This window comes from Bison bison, unplaced genomic scaffold (assembly GCF_000754665.1).
Source record: "Bison bison bison isolate TAMUID 2011002044 unplaced genomic scaffold, Bison_UMD1.0 scf7180017864034, whole genome shotgun sequence".
Taxonomy (NCBI): Eukaryota; Metazoa; Chordata; class Mammalia; order Artiodactyla; family Bovidae; genus Bison; species Bison bison.
The window spans coordinates 5,597,556-5,619,178 of NW_011494606.1; the positions used below are offsets into that span (position 1 = coordinate 5,597,556).

At 40.8% G+C, this 21,623-nt stretch overlaps 2 protein-coding genes across 5 annotated transcripts in view; one reads left to right on the forward strand and one right to left on the reverse strand.

Annotated features, from left to right (window-relative positions):
- Nucleotides 1-21,315, reverse strand: part of ZWILCH (zwilch kinetochore protein) — a 41,857-nt gene extending 20,542 nt beyond the window's left edge. The window contains exons 1-8 of one of the 4 annotated variants that reach the window (XM_010834529.1): nt 21,018-21,315; nt 16,534-16,585; nt 12,472-12,567; nt 8,522-8,640; nt 5,261-5,460; nt 4,648-4,718; nt 4,187-4,342; nt 2,816-2,887 (exon numbers count right to left, since the gene is read on the reverse strand). In XM_010834529.1, coding sequence (XP_010832831.1) covers nt 2,816-2,887; nt 4,187-4,342; nt 4,648-4,718; nt 5,261-5,460; nt 8,522-8,640; nt 12,472-12,567; nt 16,534-16,585; nt 21,018-21,175 — 924 coding nt within the window. In that variant the 5' untranslated portion in view covers nt 21,176-21,315. The other 3 variants (XM_010834532.1, XM_010834530.1, XM_010834531.1) reach the window with 3 other exon arrangements.
- A 242-nt stretch (nt 21,316-21,557) lies between these two features.
- Nucleotides 21,558-21,623, forward strand: part of RPL4 (ribosomal protein L4) — a 4,785-nt gene continuing 4,719 nt past the window's right edge. The window contains exon 1 of the mRNA XM_010834534.1: nt 21,558-21,611. Coding sequence (XP_010832836.1) covers nt 21,609-21,611 — 3 coding nt within the window. The 5' untranslated portion in view covers nt 21,558-21,608. The remainder of the gene's footprint in view (nt 21,612-21,623) is intronic.

Genomic DNA, 21,623 nt, shown 5'->3' on the forward strand with positions numbered 1-21,623 from the left:
CCCGCCTGCTAAAACAGGAGACAAAGGAGACTGCTGTTCGATTCCTGGGTTGAGAAGATCTCCTGGAGGATGGCATGGCAACCCACTCCTGTATTCTTGCCCAGAGAATCCTGTGGACAGAGGAGCCTGGAGGGCTATGTTCCATAGGGTCACAAAGAGTCAGACATGACTGAAGCAACCTGGCACGCATGCAAGGAGGCTACATATCTTCCAGCATGTAGAATGGTCCCAAACCACAAAGCATGATTCTGCCCAAGATGCCAAGAGTGTGTGTCCCTGTGGAGAAACAGTGAAAGATCATTAGAGTGGTCCAGAAGGGAAGTGATAGGGGCTTTATGTAAGATAGGCACAGTGAAAGAAACCTCAAAGGGGAAAAAAAAGTATACTTCAGAGAAAGAGACAGACAGATAGGCAGAAATATATGAGGAATAGAAGAAAAGAAAAAAAAATCCTACCTATCTATAAAAATACAGGGGATTGAACTTGGAGAAATTATGGCAACGTGCACATCGAAGAGTCTGTGAATTTCTAAGGGAGATTACATTAATTACACAGCTTGGACTTTCAAGTCAGATAGACATATGTTTGAATGAGTTTTAAGCCAGCTCTTCCATTTACCAGTTGCTGACACCTCAGGCAACATACCAGAACCATCTAGCACCACATACTGGGCACACAGCAGAATGGCAGCTTCCAGCTGTGGCAGTAACTCAGTCTTACTGAAGTAACAGATAAGGTTGCCAGCCTGTGAACGGAAGGAATGGTGAAACTGCAGACAGAAATCAGGGGCTTATTAAAGTGATCCAGTCTGGAGATTTGATTCAAGTTTCATTTTGGACAAACTGAATTGGAGGGAAGAACGCTCTACTAGAGTGGGAACTGAACTGATGAAAGTGGGAAAGATTGGAAGTGGAAGCAGCTTACAGACAGGAGTCTGGAGTTCCCTTATAAAGGCATTCATCAAATCACGAAATGGATAAGCCCTCTGCTGGGGTGGAGAGAGGAGGGCAGAGATAGGAGGTTACAAGTATGATAGAAGCCCACGGGAAGGGTCCTGAAAGAGAAGCTCTCAAGGAAGAAGAAAGATGAGAAAGGTAGAAAAGGTATCAAGTTTTTCACAAACAGGGAAATAATGAGAGGAGGTAAAAGTATGAAAAATGCCTGGTACTGTGGTAGAAGTGGAAGACACCATGAGGTACCTGGCACTCACGTCTAGTAGGGGAGGCAGAGGAGTAGAGAAATTACTGTTTGATAAGCCCTCTGACAAGGGGTGTGCGTAAAGTTCTACGGCAGCACAACCTATTCTGGGGAATCAGTAAATCGTCTCAGGTGAAGATGTCACAGATAACCCGGCAAAGAGGTGGGAAAAGGGCACACTGGGCAGATGGAGACACACACTCCAGAAAGCGATGGCGTGATGGCCTGGGAGCTACCATAAGCAGGGAGCTCAATGCAGCAGAGGAGGATGTGAGATCAAGCTAAAGAAATAAGTAGGAGCCAATTAGAACATGAAAACATGTGCAATGTCATTAGCCATCAGAGAAACGCAAATCATAACTATAATGTGGGACTTCCCTGGCGGTCCAGTGGCTAAGACTGCACTTCCACTGCAAAGGGTGTGGGTTTGACCCCTGGTCAGGGAACTAAGCTCCCAAATGCCTCACAAAGCAGCCAAAAAACAAGAAAACACCGCCATAATGAGATATCACTTCATCCCCACTAGGATGGCTATAACATCAATAAAAAATATAGTATCAAGCATATGGAGGCAAGGATATGGAGAAACTGGAACCCTCATACGCTGCTATGGGAATGTAAAATGATGCAGCCACTCAGTCTGGCAGCTCCTCAAAAAGTTAAACACAAAAAGTTAAAAGTTAAAAGGTAGTTAAAGAGCTACCATGTGACCCAGCAACCCCACCTAAGAGTCTCTATGTCACATAAAAACTTAAATACTATTCATGGCAGCATTATTCATGAATAGCCAAAAAGTAAGAACAACTGAAATACCCATTAACTGACAAATGGATAAACACAAACACACTACACCTCTACACTGGTGTTACTCAGTAATAAAAAGGAAGGAAGCGCTACAGAAGGTGAATCAGTGGCTGGCAGGTTTCTGTTAATGGGTATGGGATTTCTTTTTGGGGTGACGAAAATATCCTAAAATTAAGTACGGTCATGGCTGTACAAACTCTGTCAGTACACTAAAAACTACTGAATTCTATACTTAAAACAAAAGTATTTTATGGGCTATAATTTATATCAATAAAGCTCTTTAAAAAAGAAAAGAAAAAAGTAACTATAGTCAGTGACTGGATATAACTGTCTTTGTATGCCAACTTAAGACATACAGAATTTCCTCTGCATTAAAATGAATCCCCCTTGCCCGCCCCTTTGGAATTGAATCTGTAGAGCGGAGCTAAAATTACTGAAACACAAAATTTTTGAAACACATGCTCATTAATCTTCAGGATCAAATTTCAGTTATTAACAAGCAGATTATATACACATTTGGAATAAACTGGCAGCTGACTCACCTGGAAAGTAGGGAATCCATCATATGAATAAAATCCAAATACTTCAGTAGAAAAGGTGAAAGAACTGTTATTAACTACTAACTCACTGATAAATGTTCCCTTTAATTGCAAGGACAACTGCCCCAACTGCCAAGCACGTAACATTTGGAAGAACACAAAATTAAATAACAATGATACTAGCAAAAATTTTTATGGAAATATGAGATCTAATGCAGGTAACAACTGCATTTCAACAATTTCAACAATTTCAACAATTCCAGAAGGATACTCACAAGGAGAAATTTCAGTTCTCTGTGAAGCTGACTCAAAGGACCTCTGGGCTCTCCCGATTCCACCTTGATATTCTAAAAAGTTCCCAGAGTCAGTTTTCACTGGTAATCCCATCTTTTCTCCATCAGGGTCACAGTTACTTGCATTTCAAACTACCCACACATTTAAAAATATTTCATAAAACACTAGTGAATTGAAAAATTAGGTCAACACTTCCATTTGGTATGCCTTCCCCAGAAATATAGACTCTGCCCATCCCAATACAGAAACCTCAATTCAGGCCACCACAACCCCTCTCAATACAACTGTAGCTACACAGAACACACACTCTCCTGCTTGTGTCACTGAATTTCCAAAAGGACAAGAAGTAGAAATATAAACACACTTCAAGACTCGATGACAGGGTAGGAGGTGACAGGGAAGTTCAGGAGCTGGGGGACATATGTATACCTGTGGCTGATTCATGTTGACATATGGCAGAAACCAATACAATATTGTAAAGCAATTATCCTCCAATTAAAAATAAATTAAAAAAAAAAAGACTCAATGACAAACTTAGCATTACCACACACCAAAAACAACTGTCCCTCCCCTCAGTAAAACAAACAAACAAAAAAAGCTGAAGCGGGGTGAGGAGGTTTGAAAGAAATTAGTAAACGCCATTGTATGTCAGCACCTACTGCAGGAAAAGAAAAGTGTTAAGAATGTAATTGTGTAATTATTCACCAGCCCACCACCCTGGGAAAAACCACTCTTAACACTACCCAGGACTTTGTGTACATATTTTTTAAAACCATAGTTGAGATCCCACTGTACATAAATTTTGTACTTTTGGGGCTTTTTTTTTTGCTTAATAATAAGCATTTTCTTTCATTATTAAAGATATTTTAAATCATAATTTTAAAATATGTATATAATATTTCATCAGGAAATCTATTTATTTTTCTAAACATCATTCAGGTTTTGTTTTTAATATTTTCAAAACACAGCTGTATGACTGCACTGAATATCTTTGCCCATGTATTTTTGTTACCAATTCTGAATAATTTCTTAAGACAGATCCTAGAAATGTAAATATAGGGTGCAAGGGCTGAACAGAACAACGATTGTTGATGTGTTCTCAACATCTGCATTCTTTAAGAACAGCAGGGATAATGAGCCACTGTGATGATTCCATTTGGGTCCCCACTGAAAATTCTTAAGTTACATAACTACAGCACTGTAGATAACTGACGGATCAGACCACCTGGCAAAACCTTCACTGGCTGTGCTGGCGAGACTTCAGGCTGAACCTTTCAGAGCTGTCCAGGAATAGCAAGTTCAAAGTAAACCCACAGTGAGTAAACTCAACAGAAAGCAGGGCTGGCTCCTACCAGAGTTGCAGTGGAAGAGAGCGGAGGGGTCTGAAGGATCTCATCCACAGGACTCCAGGAAATATCCAAAGTGATCGTGGTTTGTGAGGCAGCAACTGTATCATCCAAGGCAGTGGACTTAAAGAGCTCGTACCGGGCAAAGCCGCTGGCTGTTAACTGTAAAGAGACATTCAGCAGACCATCAGCGGCACCTTCACAAGGCCAAAGGCCCATTATCAAAACGACTGATTCTTTTCCCCAAGAAGAAAAAGTGCTGTGCCAAACGGAAAAACGAGACAATTCTTTTTCATCACAAAGATTAGCTAAAAGGCATATATTTTTAGTCATTAGCTGATATGAAAATAAACATTTTGATACTATAGAAAAATATCTAGTCCTATTAGGAATGAAAAAAATCCTTTATACTAGGAAGGCAGATTGACAGCAGTCAGAAGAAAATAATATGAAAGAGAAATACTTACAGTAGACAAGTGATGTCTTTTCTTGTGTGACTTTTTTAGGTCTTCAAGATTTACAGAAAAATTTTTATCCACTGTAGGACATGATAAAAAAAAACACTTTACAGGTACAGTTCAAAATTACATCATTAGAGCTAGAAAATTACAATCTAATTCACAATATTAATAACTATCAAAATTAAATTTTAAACCACAGATGAAATGTTTTTAAAACAAGGAAAGTGGAACAAAGGTCAGTACTGCTACCAAAAGTATAATTAAATGCCTATTATGACACTGGAATTATATTATCATTATATTCAGCTTTTTTATCTTCCAATGAAAATTTTAAAAAATACACACATGTAAATGAAATGAAACCCAAATAAAATAGCCATAAACTCCTATTTAGACTCTTGGAAATCTGTCTCTGAAATGTCTCCCACATGCTGCAGGTTACACACTAGAGCACACTCGTGGTGGCTGACACAAGCTACATTGTGTGCACTTCGTGCTCAAGTTTTAGTAAAACCTATGAAACAGTGATTACACAAATAAATACAGTGGTACACAAATAACAGTGATTACACAAACAAATAAATACACACACCTCCACAAAAGAGGAGTGAGCTCTCACCTTTACAGGTGACCATGTACAAGACAATTCCTGTGATGTTGCTACTGGTTGAGATAAGCTCAGCTCCCAGCCAACTGATACCTTCAGGATCTGAACCATCACACCTTACCCAGAGAGGAGGAAGGGCAGTAACTGGCCGATTAATCTTCAGATGGGTCATATTAGGATTGTGAGCCATGGTATAAAATCCAATTAACTGCCTTGCAAGCAAGAGTAGGAAGAATAAATTAGACGTAGAGATTTTTGATCAGTCAAAAGTTTTCTTTTCCAAAGATATCATGAACAATAGCTACGATGCTGACTCTGATCCCACTTCTGATCACCATCTAACATTCTGTACCAATTCCCAAATGGGGTTTTTTCCTTACACTAAGCAATTCTCTGACACTAGCAATTCTACAATTCAACTCAGTTCTGACACTATCTACCCAAAGACAGCATCAGCAACCACAGGTTAAAGGCTCAGTCCTACAAGACTGCCTCACCTCCAACTTGTATTGCCAGTTCCAAGTCCAAGTTGTCATCTATGTGTCTATAGATCACAGGTTCTGACAACCCCCTCCCTAAATTCAATTAATTTGCTCCCAGAACTCAAGAGAAATATTTTACTTGCTAGATTACTAGTTTATTACACAAGGGTAGAACTCAGGAACAGCCAGCCAGACAGAAGGGAAGCAAAGGAAAATGTATGGGGCAAAGGGCACAGAGCTTCCATGCCCTCTCCCAGCAAGCTGCTCTCCCCGTACCTCCATGTGTTCACCGACCCAGAAGCTCTCCAAGCCCTCTCCTTTTGGGTTTTAAAGGAGGTTTCATTACATAGTCACAATGGTGACTGACTGAACTTAGGGAGGGGTTGAGTCCCAACCCCTCACCAGGTGACTAAACTTAAACTCTGGCCCCTCTCCCTTTCAGAGGTTGGGTGGGACTCAAACTTCCAACCCTCTACTCACAGGCTTGGTTCCCCAGGCAACCAGCCCCTATCCATAATTTACTGGAGGGGGGGGGGAGGGGCGGGAGGTCCAAAAGCCACTTCATTAGCATTAAAAAAGACACCTTTATTCTTCTCAATCCCTAGGAAATTCCAAAGGTTTTTAGGAGCTGGGTTCCAGGAACAGTGGACCAAGACTAAATATGCTTCTTCTTATACATCACACTATCACAGTGTCCCAGAAACAAAAATTTGGAAATAAAGTGGCAAAATACATAAATGTTTCACCCGGAGAAGAAGTGAGAGACAGGCACACCAGACAGATCAAGATCCACACACCAAAAACTGACAAAGTATAGCTACTACAAGCAGAGAGTTCAGTATGGTGGGGCTACAGGGTCAATGGGAGTGGAAGCAGGCTCTGAGATTAAGCAAAAGAAATAACAGAATATGTCAATTACTTCTCAATAAAGTTAGGGGTGGGAGAAGGAAGAAGTCAATAAATACATAAAGAGATGCTTGAGGTCATTAGTCACCGAACACAAAAATTTGAATATAGTCTGTGAATCAGATAGTATCATTTTAACAATGTTAAATTCCCAGATTTTGATGACTTGTGGTTATACAAGAGAAGGTACTAGGTTTTAGGAAATACATCGTGAGGTATTCAAGGGTAAAAGAGCACAGTGTCTCCAACATACTGTCAATATTTCATTACAAAAATGTGTGTGTGTGGTTATATAGATGAGGTGTGGACAGGAATAAGAGGAGGAGCAGAGGGGAGGAGGAATAAGCCATAGAATCACAAAGCAGAGGCAGCAAAATGTAAATTTTGGTGAAACCTGGTTAAGCGTCCACAGAAGTTCTTGTACTGTTCTTTTACACTTCTCTGTAAATTTCAGAGTGCATCAGAATTAAAAGTTACCCAAAAATACAGCTTACAAATTTTCAGAGATGAAAACTAAATTTATTACCAACATATGTTCAGAAAAGGCATTTCTAAGGGACTGTACTTCAGAAAAGAAATATAATAATCCCAGAAGGAAGGTCTGAAATGCAAGAAGAAATGGAGAGCAAAGAAATGATAAGCATATGGATGAATCCAAACAAACACTGGCTAGAGGAAACAACGTGAATAAAAAATTCTCAAGTTGTGGGAGAGGAAAGAAAAAATAGGACTTAAAATCAAGAAGCCATTAAAGAGTGCTCAACTACAAAAGATTTTAAAAGTTTCTACACAGCAAAACAAAACAAAAAACCCTCTCTGAAGGAAAGTCACTTTGAATACTACTATAGTCCTTATTCTCCAGTATTTTTTTTTTAAAGATTTTTTAACGTAGACCATTTTTAAAGTCCTTACTGAATTTGTTACAACATTGCTTCTGCTTTATGCTTTGTCTTTTTGGCCAGGAGGGCTGTGGGGTCTTAGCTCCCCGACCAGGGATCGAACCCGCACCCCCACTGCGTTGGAAGGCGAAGTCCTAACCTCTGGACCACCAGGGAAGACCCCTTATTCTCTAGTATTATATATATGACCAGATCCTCCAGGACTCCCTGATAGCAAATACTTTTGGCTTTGGAGTTGAGGGAGACCAGGCAGACGGAAAGTCATATGGTAGGAGCGGGGAGGGTAGCTAAGCAGACAGAGGCAGTAGGGATTCCAACAGGGGCACTTCTGGCATGCGGGTGGGATAATTCGTCATTGGACAGGAGAGCCCCAGGCATTGCATAACATTTACCATCCACGGCTCAGGCCAACAGCGCCCCTGAGTCATCGTGACGATCACAAAGTACCCCGCGTGTTTCCAAATCCCTGCTGGGCCCTGGACTGGAGGCTGAAGGTTCCTTTGTGTCCTATGTGTCACTCAGAAGGAATCTGGATTTTATCACGAGGCAAAAGGACCATGGAAGGCTTTTTAAACATGGAAGCAACACAATCAGGCTTTCATAAAACCACTCTGGCAGGAGTGAGGAAAAAAGATTGGCAAGGAACCAGATTAGAAGTAAGGAAAACAATTACGAAGCAACAACATTAAACAGTAGAAGGAGATGGAGAAAAGGCAGATCACCGTAATCATCTTAGTCACACTTGAGTTACCCATGAGACAGTCAAGTATTTAGAACTATCCTGAGTATTAAGTATATCCATCAAGCAGGTGGGGAAGGAGAAAGAGAGGGATCTGGGCTAAATACCTATGCTTTTCCCAATGTTTATAACAATTTCTTGTTGTTTAGTTGCTAAATTGTGTTCGACTCTTTTGCGACTCAATGGACTGTAGCCTGCCTGGTGAGTTTACATCCTACCCTTCACCACTATGTTAAGAAAAACTTACCTGGCTCTCCCAATTGGTAAAGCAAGCAGGCCAACATTTTCACCAGTAGAGAGATCAGAAATAGCAGTGTCTTCAGACTGTAGCTCTTCAATAGGACTTGGTTCTTCCTTTTCTAAAGGCTTTAAAAACATTTAATTATTTAACCAGGTAAGAGAACACTATGGTAAAGTCAACTCTTCACTATGCTAGAACAATGTACTGATTTCCAGACCCTGAAGTGCAAAATGATTGGGTTAGGACAGGAATCATAGCTAGAAACCAACGGGGTACTAATAAATCTCACCATTCATCAGAAGTATTTCCACTGTCCAATAAGAAGATATTGATCTACGTTGCTACTGATAAAGGAAGTATATGACACCATCAGAAAAGGAAGTGCTCTACCATGTACAAAATTATATACAAAACACCAAGGGAAACCCATGGGAGACTCCCTGATTTTGTCATTCCCCAAACTTGAAGGTTCATAGCCCTTTCTACTCATTTTCTAAGTCTCCAGGATTTGTTACAGCAGCTGACATTAATTACCTCATTATTACAGAAATATAGGGTATATGGTTCCAGACTATATTGATTTGCTATATTATAGTAATTCTATGCTACATTATATTACACTATAATACTGGTACTAATACTATAATTCTAATATTGTTCCAATTTCACTATACTATAATATTAATTGCATACTATAACACTAGTACTGATACCATACTATACTAGTAATTCAGTTCAGTTGCTCAGTCGTGTCCGACTCTTTGTGGCCCTGTGGACTGCAGCACGCCAGGCCTCCCTGCCCTAGTAGTAGTATATACTAAACTATACTATGCAATACAGTTGTCTCTTGAACAACACAAGTTTGGACTAGGCAGGTGCACTTACATGTGGACTTTTTTAATGCAGTACTACACAGTCCGTGATTGGTTGAATCTGTGGATGTAGAGCCACAGATACAGAGGGCCGACTGTAAAGTTACACTAGGATTTTCAACAACACAGATGGTGGGGCATCCCAAAACCTGTGTTGTTCAGGAGTCAATGGTATATTATATTAAGGAAGAAACCTATCTTTTAGAAAGATATTCAAATAGAATTCTTAAAATTAAAACAACAGCAACAACTTTGGTTAGTTTTCAGGAAGACACATCCTAAGGGTTTCCAGCAGCCAGCAGAGCCCTGCAGCCTGTGCAAGCCAAGTCACTGTGTCTCGGGCTCAGTGTGACAGTCTCTAGGTCCATCCACGTTGTTGCAAAGCATTATTTCATTCTTTTTAATGCACAGCCCTTACTTCTTAAGTCTACTCCTCTTAAGATTCTCAGCTCTCATTTGTGTTTCTCATATCCATGTGTTTAAGTAGTGAAATAGCTCAGTACTGCCAATAATAACAAAAATTAAACGAAATAACATTTCCTGAGCATGTACTATGTACCAGCTACTGTTCCAAGCTTTCTTTTATTCTTCATAAAAACCCTGAGAAAGATCCTATTAATAACCCTATTTTATGGACTGAAAACTGAGCTAGTGGCTGTCTGAACAGCTTATATAGAATAAGCAGCTGAGCGGCAAAACCCACATTTGAATCTAGGTAAAGTGAAAGTCGCTCAGTTGTGTCCAACTCTTTGCAATCCCATGGACTATACAGTACACGGAATTCTATAGGCCAGAATACTGGAGTGGATAGCCTTTCCCTTCTCCAGGGGATCTACCTAAGCTAGGGATCGAACCCAGGTCTCCCACATTGCAGGCGAATTCTTTACCAGCTGAGCCACAGGGGAAGTCCAAGAATACTGTAGTGGGTAGCCTATTCCTTCTCCACAAGATCTTCCTGACCCAAGAATGGAACTGGGGTCTCCTGCGTTACAGGTGGATTCTTTACCAACTGAGCCATCAAGGAAGCCCCTGAATCTAGGTAGTCTGACTTCAAAACTCAAGTTCTTGTCCACTAAGGTCTTCTAGCAGTGAATACTTAATAGTTATCTGACCTAGATGTATCCTCAACTTTGAATTTCTTCTGCCAGATTCTAGATTTTATTCCCTTCTAGGCCTGTGTTTCCAAATAGTTCCTAGAAGTATCCAAGAAATGTCATTTTCCCTTCCATTCTACTTTTCAGTATTATCCATCTAAAACTCATGCTGTAAGCTCTATTGAGCTTTGCAGAAATGAAGGCCATTTTAATTGTTTTCCATCCAAGAATGCCAGGACCTCACTGAACTCCAGGTAAGTCCTCACAACTCCAAGCTGTTTTCTCACTAGTATCTCAACCAATTTCCACAAATTCCTCTGTTCCTCTACCTTTCCCTAGAAACTCATTTTCATCTTTCAGCTTTTGCTCTACACACATTTTCTCTCTCATAAGTCTAAATTCAGCCACATAATTCACTTATAATTATTTTCCAAGCATCTGTCCACCATAGATAAGCATCACTAATACAAAACAAATAAAGCAGTCCCCTCCTCAGAAAGGAGTTTTCGTGTAGTATGTAAAACAGAGTGCTCTCTGTTCATGCATCCCAATCCCCATCCAGACAGCATGCAGGTCCTAAAGCAAACAGAGGCATTCCTTCTAAAGGAATGTCCACTTTCCCCTGTTGTATCCTGTTTCTATCTACTTCAAGAAACGACAGACCCAAAGAATGGGTCCTGGCCCCAAAGTAACTGTAAAATGACAGCATTATCAGCACTCAACCAAAACCACTGCTACTGCTCGGCCAGAATGGTTCCCCTATTTAAAACACAAAGGTGTAAGGATGTAATTATAAAGTGATGAAAAAAATAAGAAGGTCCCTCTTGTTAGATTTAACAAGAGAAAAGTAAAGTAGAAATTCATGAGTCAGAGTGACTTATGCTGTGTCTAACAGTAGCCACCCACCAGTCACATGTGGCTTTTGAACACCTGAAATGTGGCCAGACCAAATTGAGACTTAAGTGTTAAATCCATATCAAATTTTGAAGATGCAGTATGGAAAAAAAGAGCTTAAAATCTCATTTTTAGTTTTACATTAATTATTGAAATGTTTAACATTAGATTAAAAAAAAACTATAAACATAATTTCAGACCTGGCAATCCTATTCCTAGCTATTTACAGTAAAGAAAACTTGTGCTCACATAGGACTTTGTACAAAAATGATCATATTACTTGTTTATTTAGCTCTCTGGATCAGGGATGGATCAGCAACTAAAAGAACCACTAAACACATACAACTTGCTGCTAAGTCACTTCAGTCGTGTCCGACTCTGTGCGACCCCATAGACGGCAGCCCACCAGGCTCCCCTGTCCCTGGGGTTCTCCAGGCAAGAACACTGGAGTGGGTTGCCATTTCCTCCTCCAATGCATGAAAGTGAAAAGTGAAAGTGAAGTCGCTCAGTCTTGTCCGACTCCTAGCGACCCCATGGACTGCAGCCCACCAGGCTCCTCTGTCCATGGGATTTCCAGGCAAGAGTACTGGAGTGGGGTGCCATTGCCTTCTCCCATACAACTTGAATGAGTCTCAAAGGCATTATTACACTGAGAGACGCCAGACTCAAAAGTTTATACACTTTTGTATGATTCCATTCATGACACTCTTAAAAAGACCACGCTACAGTGAGGGAGAAGGAATGACTGTAAAGGGATAGCACGAGGGAGTTTTCGGGGTGATGGAGCCGTTTTGTGTTCTGATTATGGTGATGACTACCAGACTGTATAAGTGTGTTAAAATTCACACAACTAAACAAAAGAAAAAGTAAATTTTGCAGTATGAAATTTAATTTCACCTTTTTGTTTTGAGGCTACTAGAAAGCTTTTAAATACATATGTGGTTCACATTATCTATTGGACAGCACTCTACTTATCACTAAAAGATGTTAGAATCCACACTAATACGCTGACATGAAAATGTGTACATTTGAGATTATCCCTCAGAAACCAAACCTGGCTGTTAAGAATTAGCCACAAAGCCCAAGCACTACTTACCACTTTTTCCACAATAAATATGGTTTCATTTTCATGTAGAATATTTTTCAAAGGGTTTGGTTGGCCTTTGCTGATCAACTGCACTTGAATATCAGCCTATTAAAAACATATTAAGGTCCAGCAATGTTATAGATACACATATATATGTACAAATATTTAAACACATAAACACCAGTTCTGTGCAAGTAACTGAAAAAGAGAATGTGAACAAGACTAATGTTTTAAAAATACAATTTCATTTCTTCTTTGCCCATGTTGTTTTTCATGTTGAGAAAATCTAGCTGGGGAATTCCCTAGAAGTCCAGTGGTTAGGACTCCAAGCTTTCACTGCAGAGGGCATAGGTTCAGTCCCAGGTTGGAGAACTAAGATCCTTGCAAGCCTAGAGTGGTCAAAACAACAACAAAATCTAGCTCTTATATTTTGTATCTGTATGCTTCAAGGCCCACCTAGAGAGCACCCTGCCTTGTAAGGCCTTTTAATTAGGATCACACTGACATCCTCTTCCCCTAATCATCCTGGATTTACTGTTAGGAACCATAAAATCAGCTCTTTACTAAACATTATTTTTTGATTGTTCCATGAAATTTAGAACTTTTTCACTTTATAGGTACTGTGTATTTCTTCATTCCAATTACAATAAACATTTATTGTAGAAAAGTTTGAAAACAGATAGCTAACAGATAAAACTCATCTATATTCTACTAACCAGAGTTGTTGTTCAGTCCCTGAGTTGTGCCCAACTCTTTGCCACCCCACAAACTGCAGCACACCAGGCTCCTCTGTCCTCCATGATCTCCCAGAGTTTGCTCAAATTCATGTCCACTAGGTTGATGATGCTATCCAACCATCTCATCCTCTGCTGCTCCCTTCTCCTTTTGCCTTCAATCTTTCCCAGCGAGTCAGCCCTTCACATCAGGTGGCCAAAGTACTGGAACTTTAGCTTCAGCAACAGTCTTTCCAATGAATATTCAAGGTTGAGGTCCTTTTTCTTGAGGCTTGATCTCCTTGTAGCCCAAGAGTCTTCTTCAGCACAGTTTGGAAGCATCAATTTTTTGGCGCTCAAGTCTTCTTTATGGTCCAACTCTCATATCCATACATGACTACTGGAAAATTCGTAAGTTTGACTATGTGGATCTTTGTCAGCAAAGTGACATGTCTGCTTTTTAATACACTGTCTAGGTTTGTCATAGCTTTCCTTCCAAGGAGCAAGCATCTTTTAATTTCATGGCTAGAGTCACAGTCCTTGGTGATTTTGTAACCCCCAAAAATAAAATCTGTCACTGCTTCCACTTTTCCCCCTTCTACTTAACATGAAGTGATGGGACCGGATGACATCATCTCAGACTTTTTATTTTTTGGCTGTGCCGGGTCTTGGTTGTGGCATGCAGGATCTTTGACCTTTAGTTATGGCATGTGGGACCTAGTTCCCTGACCAGGGATTGAACCCAGCTCCCATGCATTGGGAGCACTGACGGCCAGGGAAGTCCCTTAGATTTTTGAATGTTGAGCTTCAAGCCAGCTTTTCCACTCTCCTCTTCACTGTCATCAAGAGGTTCTTTAGTTCCTCTGTTTTCAGGCATTAGAGTGGTATCATCTGCACATCTGAGGTTGCTGATATTTCTCTCAGCAATCTTGATCCCAGCTTGTGATTTCATCCAGCCTGTCATCTCGCATGATGTACTCTGCATAGAAGTTAAACAAGCAGGGTGACAGGATACAGTCTAAATGTACCCCTTTCCCAATTCTGAACCAGTCAGTTGTTCCATGTCTTGTTCTAACTATGGCTTCTTGACCCGCATAGCCAGAGTAGTCACTACTATTATTAGTCTTATTGGTGTATATTTTGCCTAATCTTTTCCCAGACATATAAATAAACCTACTTAAATAGAAATATATTATTTTGATAATGCAATAGATTTTTGCTTACTAAATAAATAGAATATTCTAACAGTTTTATATCATGAACTTCTTTCCATGCCATTAAACTTTTTTAGGCTGTCTAGTACCATGGAGCTACCATCACATAATTAATTCTGTATTATTCAACATTTGTGCATTTTCAAATTATATGCTATAATAAACAACTGATAAGGAATATTCTTTAATTACTACCTCCTCGGCACCCCACAACATGTGGAGCTCCTCCAACCAGGGATGAACCCATGCCCCCTGCAGTGGGAGCTTGGAGTCTTAACCACTGGACCAATAGGGAACTTCCCCTTTAATTAATTTCTTAAGATGAGTATCTAAAACCACATTGATACTGTCAAATTGCCTTTCAAATGTCATATTCACATATTCACATTCTCATTTTACGTCAACACACTATTTACATTCTTTTTACCATTTCAACTAGCAAAAAATACTATCTTGTTATTTTATAAATTTCATTTATTTGATCACTAATGATGGTGAACAGCCGCTAATATGCTTATTATTGACAATTATCTCATTACTCAAACCTATTTAATTTCTTAGTTTGGAAATTGAAGCATTTAGACACCAAGTACAGAGAGCAAAGGATGCTTTGTTACTCTGATCTACTGAACTCTTTTGGTTTAATAATTTTTGGCTGCACTAGGTCTTCAGTGCTGCGCGTGGGCTTCTCACTGCAGTGGCTTCTCCCAGTGCAGAGCACAGGCTCTAGGAGGCTCGGGCTCAGCAGTTGTGGCCTGCAGGTCTAACTGCTCCAGGGCATGTATGATCTTCTCAGGTCAGGAATCAAACCCGTGATCCCTACACTGGCAGATGGATTTTCAACCACTGAACTACCTACCAGGGGAGCCTCATATCTACTTCATTCTTGATCGAATACTGTTGTGGATTGAAATGTTGTTGTTCAGTCACTAAGTTGTGTCCAACGGACTCTTTGCAACCCCATGGACTGCAGCACGCCAGGCTTCCCTGTCCTTCACTATCTCCTGGAGTTTGTTCAAACTCATGTCCATTGAGTCAGTGATGCCACCCAACCTTCTCCTCCTGCCCTCAGTCTTTTCCAGCATCAGGGTTTTTTTCCAGTGAGACGGCTCTTTGCATTATGTGGCCAAAGTACTGGACTTTCAGCTTCAACATCAATCCTTCCAATGAATATTTAGGATTGATTTCCTTTAGGATTAACAGGTTTGATCTCCTTGCAGTCCAAGGGACTCAACAAGTCTTCTCCAACACTTATTTTTATCCTCTACCTATTCATCTATTATGATTATCTTTATTCCTTATTGGTTTTAAGAGCTTTTCATATATTTCATATACATGGATATTAACCCTATCATTTATGACACTGATGTCATAAATGATATCCTCAGCTAGTCTTTTAGACATAATTTATTTTAGTTTGTTAACTGTTTTAGAGGATTAAGTTCTATGGGAAGTTTTACCTATGGAACACTGGCATGTTAGATGCTTAATTCACGAATGTTTATAGCAGCTTTATTCAAAACTATTAAAAACTAGAAACAATCCAGTCTGAATGGTTAATGGATAACCAAACTGCATTCATACAATGGACTATTACTCAACAATAAAAAGGGATGAACTACTGATACACACAACAACACAGTCAAATCACAAATGCATTATACTCAGGACTCCAGCAGCTAAAAGTCTGTACTTCTAATGCAAGGGGTGAAGGTTCAGTTCCTGGTTGGGGAACTAAGATCCCACATGCCATGTGGCATGGCCATTGGAAAAAAAAAAAAAAACAGAAAACAAATTCATTATACTTATTGAGAAAAGCCAGACAGAAAAGGTATAAACCATATGGCTTTATTTATATGACATTCGGAAAAGGCCACACAAAAAAACAGATGTAAAACAGATCAGTAGTTGCCAGGGAACGGGGGAAAGGGTTGAATATAAAGGAACATGAGATTTTTTGGAGATTATAGGAATGTTCTTGATTACGGAGGTGGTAATACAACTAAATACATTTGTAAAAATTCATAGAACTGTACTCTAAAAGGGTGAAATTTAATGTATGTAAATTAACTTTGATAAACTCAACTTTTAAAAACAATTTTAGGATGACTGACTTGTTTAAAAACCAAATAAATTGTTCATACCTCATAGATAAATGGGTCTTTACGGATTCCTTTTTTATTTTCATCAAATTCCCTAAAATGCAGAAACACATGTGAAAAATAAAGCTACAGTATTTTGTCATTTAAACTCTGGAGTTATTGAGAGAAATTAAAAATTCAGAATACTCATGACAGCACTAAGGCACAGTTGGGAAAAGAGAAGCAGAAAAATAGCGTTAGGTTAATAAGAAAAGAGATGTGGTAAAGATTAATAGACAGCTGCCCCTTGGGACTTCCCTGGCGGTCCAGCGGTTAAAACTATGTCCTTTCAATGCAGGGGGCACAGGTTTGATCCCTGGTTGGAGAACTAAGATCCCACATGTCCTTAAGTACAGCCAGAGAAAAAGGATAGAGAGCTGCCCCAAACTGGGTACAACTGCTTCTCAGAGGCAGCAGGAAATTAGGTCACCCATCTCTATTCGTATAACTTTTAAAACACAGTATCAATTACTATTAAAATGTAATTTACGACATGACTTTTGGGAAGCAAAAATAACTGAAATCAGTGGGTTATTATAGAGAAGTTATTTAAGGGTCCCAGGCCTTGAGTTTCTATTGCTATCCTCCCTGTTTTCATGAGTTGACACCAAAAAATTAGTAAACTGGATAACGCTAAAACATTTTAAAAATGGAAGCACAAAATGTTAAGATACATCCTAATTATCATTTTATTGAAGAAAGTTGATCCTAGGGCTTCCCTGGTGGCTCAGTGGTAAAGAATCCACCTGCAAATGCAGGGGACGTGGATTCAATCTCTGATCTGGGAAGATCACACATGCTTTGGGACAACTAAGCCCATGCACTACAGCCATTGAACCTGGGCTCTAGAGCCCAGGAACTGACACTACTGAAGCGCACGCGCCCTAGAGCCTGTGCTCTGCAGCAAGAGAAGTCACCACAGCGAGAAGCCTTCGCACGCAACCAGAGAAGTCCTGCTCACTGTATCTAGAGAAAAACCCCAGCAGCAACGAAGACCCAGCACAGCCAAAAATAAATATGTAAAATTACATATATTAAAAAAGTTGATCCCAAAGCATGTAAACTATAAAGATACTAAAAATGCACATCAGCTTGATCTACATTCTAAGAGAAAAGAATCTTTAGAGTCCTAAAGGAACCCACAGAATAGTTTCAGGATGCCATTATTTGATTCACTCTGTAACTCATCAAAATAAAAATGAGGCCTGTGACTGATTCACTGTGGCCATTTTGGACAAGGCTGCGACTTTCCCCCCTATATTTATTTATTTGGCTGTATCAGGTCTTAGTTGCAGCACACAGGATCTTTGTTGAGTCACATGAGATTTTTCACTGGGTCATGTGGGCTCTCTAGTTGTGACTCTCTGGGTCTGGAGTGCGTGGGCTCAGTAGGTGTGCGGCTCGAGAGACATGTGGGATCATAGTTCCCCCACCAGGGATTGAATCTATGTCCTCTGCATTGCAAGGTGGATTCTTAACCACTGGACCACCATGGTAAGTCCCTGAGAAAAGTTTATCTCTATGCATGCGTAACTCAAGGATCATTTAACCATCATTCAATAATCATTTCACCAGTATGTGTTTTATGGGCAGGCACTCTGTGAACAAAAAAGTGTTGCCTGTCTTTCTGATACACCACCAATACTGCCTGCCATCAGCCACTGCAGCTACCTTGGTGCACCCTGAGGAGAATTCAGGACTAGACAGTTAACATACACACCAAAGGAGTAATTTCAATGAGCCCAGACTCCCACACCTTCCCCAAAGTGGAAAAGCACTATAATCATTAACTTGAGATGTCTGTTCTTGGGATTAGTAGTCAACTTTTGATGTTCAACTACATTTTTGTTTGTTACTTCCCCCAGCAAAACTCTTATGTATTCTGGCTCCTCCCTTACCTTTTAGGAACAGTTCTTTAGAGCTATCTGAAGCTGACTGCCAGGCTATACTACTCAGTAAGGCCCCTGAATAACAGTAATTCTAGGTTGTGCATTTTTTAAGTCAACAATTCTTACTAAATGTCTAAGATATAAAACAAATGCATAGTTCCTGGCTCACAGTCTTGACTGCAGCCAACAACTGCAATACAGGGTGATGAGCCTCAAAGAGGGGATGCAGGATGCTGTGGTGGCACACAGGAAGGGACTTTGCTAGAGGGCTTAATCTGTATCCTGAAAGCTAAGAGGAGCTCACTACAAGATTTTAAATGAGAAAATCTCCCTGACCTCCTGATGTGGAGAGATAAACTTGGAGGCCAGAAAATAACTGAATAACTTGTAGTACTTAAAAAAGTGATGATGGTAAACAAAGCAGTCAGGATGGAGGGAAAACAAAGGCAGCTGGTGACTGACTAGATGGGATGGAGGTGGCGGAAAATAGAACCAAATGACAGTCTTGGATTTGGAACTCTTAACTCAGAGACAGAATTCAGGAAACTGTCACACTGCAGGGAACAGATGGATTCAGTTTCGCAGATAATGAGTTTGAGGTCTCATTTGGAAATTTCCAGTAGGCAGGTGGCTACACAAGTAATATGAGAGACTGAAGAGAAGACACACAGACAATTGATGCTTCAAAGTGGAGAGAAATACTAACACTTATGAAAGAATTACCAAAGAGTCTAAATAAAATTTATCAACAAGGGACTGGTTAAATAAACATAAAATAGCCAAACAATGAAATATTATAGAGCCATTAAAAACAGATCAACAGGCTGTCATACTGAAAGCTATCCAACATATTGTTGCTGCTGCTGCTACTAAGTCGCTTCAGTCGTGTCCGACTCTGTGCGACCCCATAGACGGCAGCCCACCAGGCTCCCCCGTCCCTGGGATTCTCCAGGCAAGAACACTGGAGTGGGTTGCCATTTCCTCCTCCAATGCATGAAAGTGAAAAGTGAAAGTGAAGTCGCTCAGTTGCCTCCCACTCTTAGTGACCTCATGGACTACAGCCTACCAGGCTCCTCTGTCCATGGGATTCTCCAGGCAAAAGTACTGGAGTGGGTTGCCATTGCCTTAAAAGAAAAAGCTAGTGAGGGACCGCCCTGGTGATCCAGTGGCTAAGACTCCCAGATCCCACTGCAGGGGGTGCCTGGTTTCAAACCGGTCAGGGAACTAGATCCCACAAGCCGCAACTAAAGATCCCACACGTGGCAATGAAGATCTCAGGGGCTGCAACTAAGATTTGGCGCAGCCAAATAAACAAATATAAATAAATGCTAAAAAAGAAGCTAGTGATCTTTCTACAATGTTGAAAAAACTGATAAGCATTACCACTTTTATAAGCAGGATAAAAAGCAATGAAGACAAATAATGAAAAAGTATGATATTTAGAAAAAGGGGTTTGATTACAGCAGTTGGTTATCAAAGTGTGATGTCAGGCCAGCAGTATCTGCTTCACCTGAAACTGATTAGAAAGGGACACTCTTTAGCCCTACCCAGAACCTGCTGTTGTTCAGTCCCTCAGTCTTGTATCTCTGTGACACCATGGACTAAAGCACACAGGCTTCCCTGTCCTTCACATCTCCCAGAGTTTGCTCAGATTCATGTCCACTGAGTCGGAGATGCTATCTAACCATCTCATCCCACTCCACCCAGGCCCACTAAATCAAAAATTCTGGAAGTGGGCCCGGCAATCTGTTTTGGCAACTTGCCAGGTGATTCTGATTCACGCTCAAGTTTGAGAACTACTGGATTAGATTTTTGTGTCGGATACAGAACTGGATGGAATCCACTTTATTACTAGTACTTCACTATATGAGGATTCCCTGTTGGCTCAGATGGTAGAGTCTGCCTGCAACTCGGGAGAGCCGGGTTGGATCCCTGGGTCGGGAAGATGCCCTAGAGTAGGAAATGACAACCCATTCCAATATTCTTGCCTAGAATATTCCATGGATGGGGTAGCCTGGTGGGCTACAGTCCATAGGGTCGCAAAGACTCGGACACGACTGAGCGACTTCACTTTCACTATACGAATAAAACGAAGTCCTAGGGTACTGTAAAACAAGTGTCTTGAAGAGCAGACACACCATCACGTTATCGCTATAACTGTTGCTCAAAAAATTATCTTGAATAAACTATAAAACACGTTTCACACCAGCAAGGCGAACGATATCAACATCTAGTTTCCTGTAACCTGTTCGATGCCTCTAACATATCACAAGTTGTGTGTGCATTATCAGATTGAATAATACACCTCTCGTAAAATTCGTCACCATCCACCGCCGGCGACAAAGCACACGTTTTCTTCTATACGAGACTATAAGCAAGAGGGCCTACCGGGCCGACCTCACAATGGGGCAGAAAACCGGCCTCTCTGCTGCTCCCAGATCCCGGGAAAGCGGACTCAATTTACAAATTCGCGCCGGTGGAAAGTGGGAAGGCGCTAATCCCCAAGGCTGCGGCAAGAGGCTTGGGGCGGGGATCGAGATACCCCAGGGGAGAAGTGCTGTGGCCAAAGCCAAGCCAAAACTAGGGGCTACAACTCACTGCAGAAGACCAGCGTAAAATTCCTCAGCAGCTCGGTTAGCCCCCGACCACATCGCGCCCCAGTTTGACTGAAGACCCGAAACCGCCAAGCTGAAATGCGCGCCGGGCGCTGACGTACGGGGTCGTGACTTCCTTGCCGGGACTACTTTTACCCCCATCCAACAGGCTCCATTCTACAGTTAAACTATTGTTTTATAGCACAGAGCGGTTTCTCTGGTTCCAATAGTTTCCCCTTTCCGTAAGAAAAAGTTACAATAAATTATACTGGTTGAGGGGAAAAGACGCTCGTCTCGCGAGAGTTGGCCACGGCCTCTCATGGATTACTCCGCGAAAAGGAGTCCCTGGGTTCTAAGAGCCCTTTTTAGCTTTGGAAGTCAATAAATACCGTAATTTGACATATATGAAGAAATAATATGCTATTTTTATTGTTTTAACGTGGTGGAGAGATATTTTATGTCCTTGAGTTGGTTCTGAGGCGGGGCAGGCTGGGGGACGAGCTGAAGGTTACATATGGGGTGGGAGTGCTAGGCACTTCCTTTTCCTGTGGGAGCCGCCGGGTTGAGAGGAGCGTGGCCTTCTCCTCTCCCCGCCATGGTGAGCAGAACT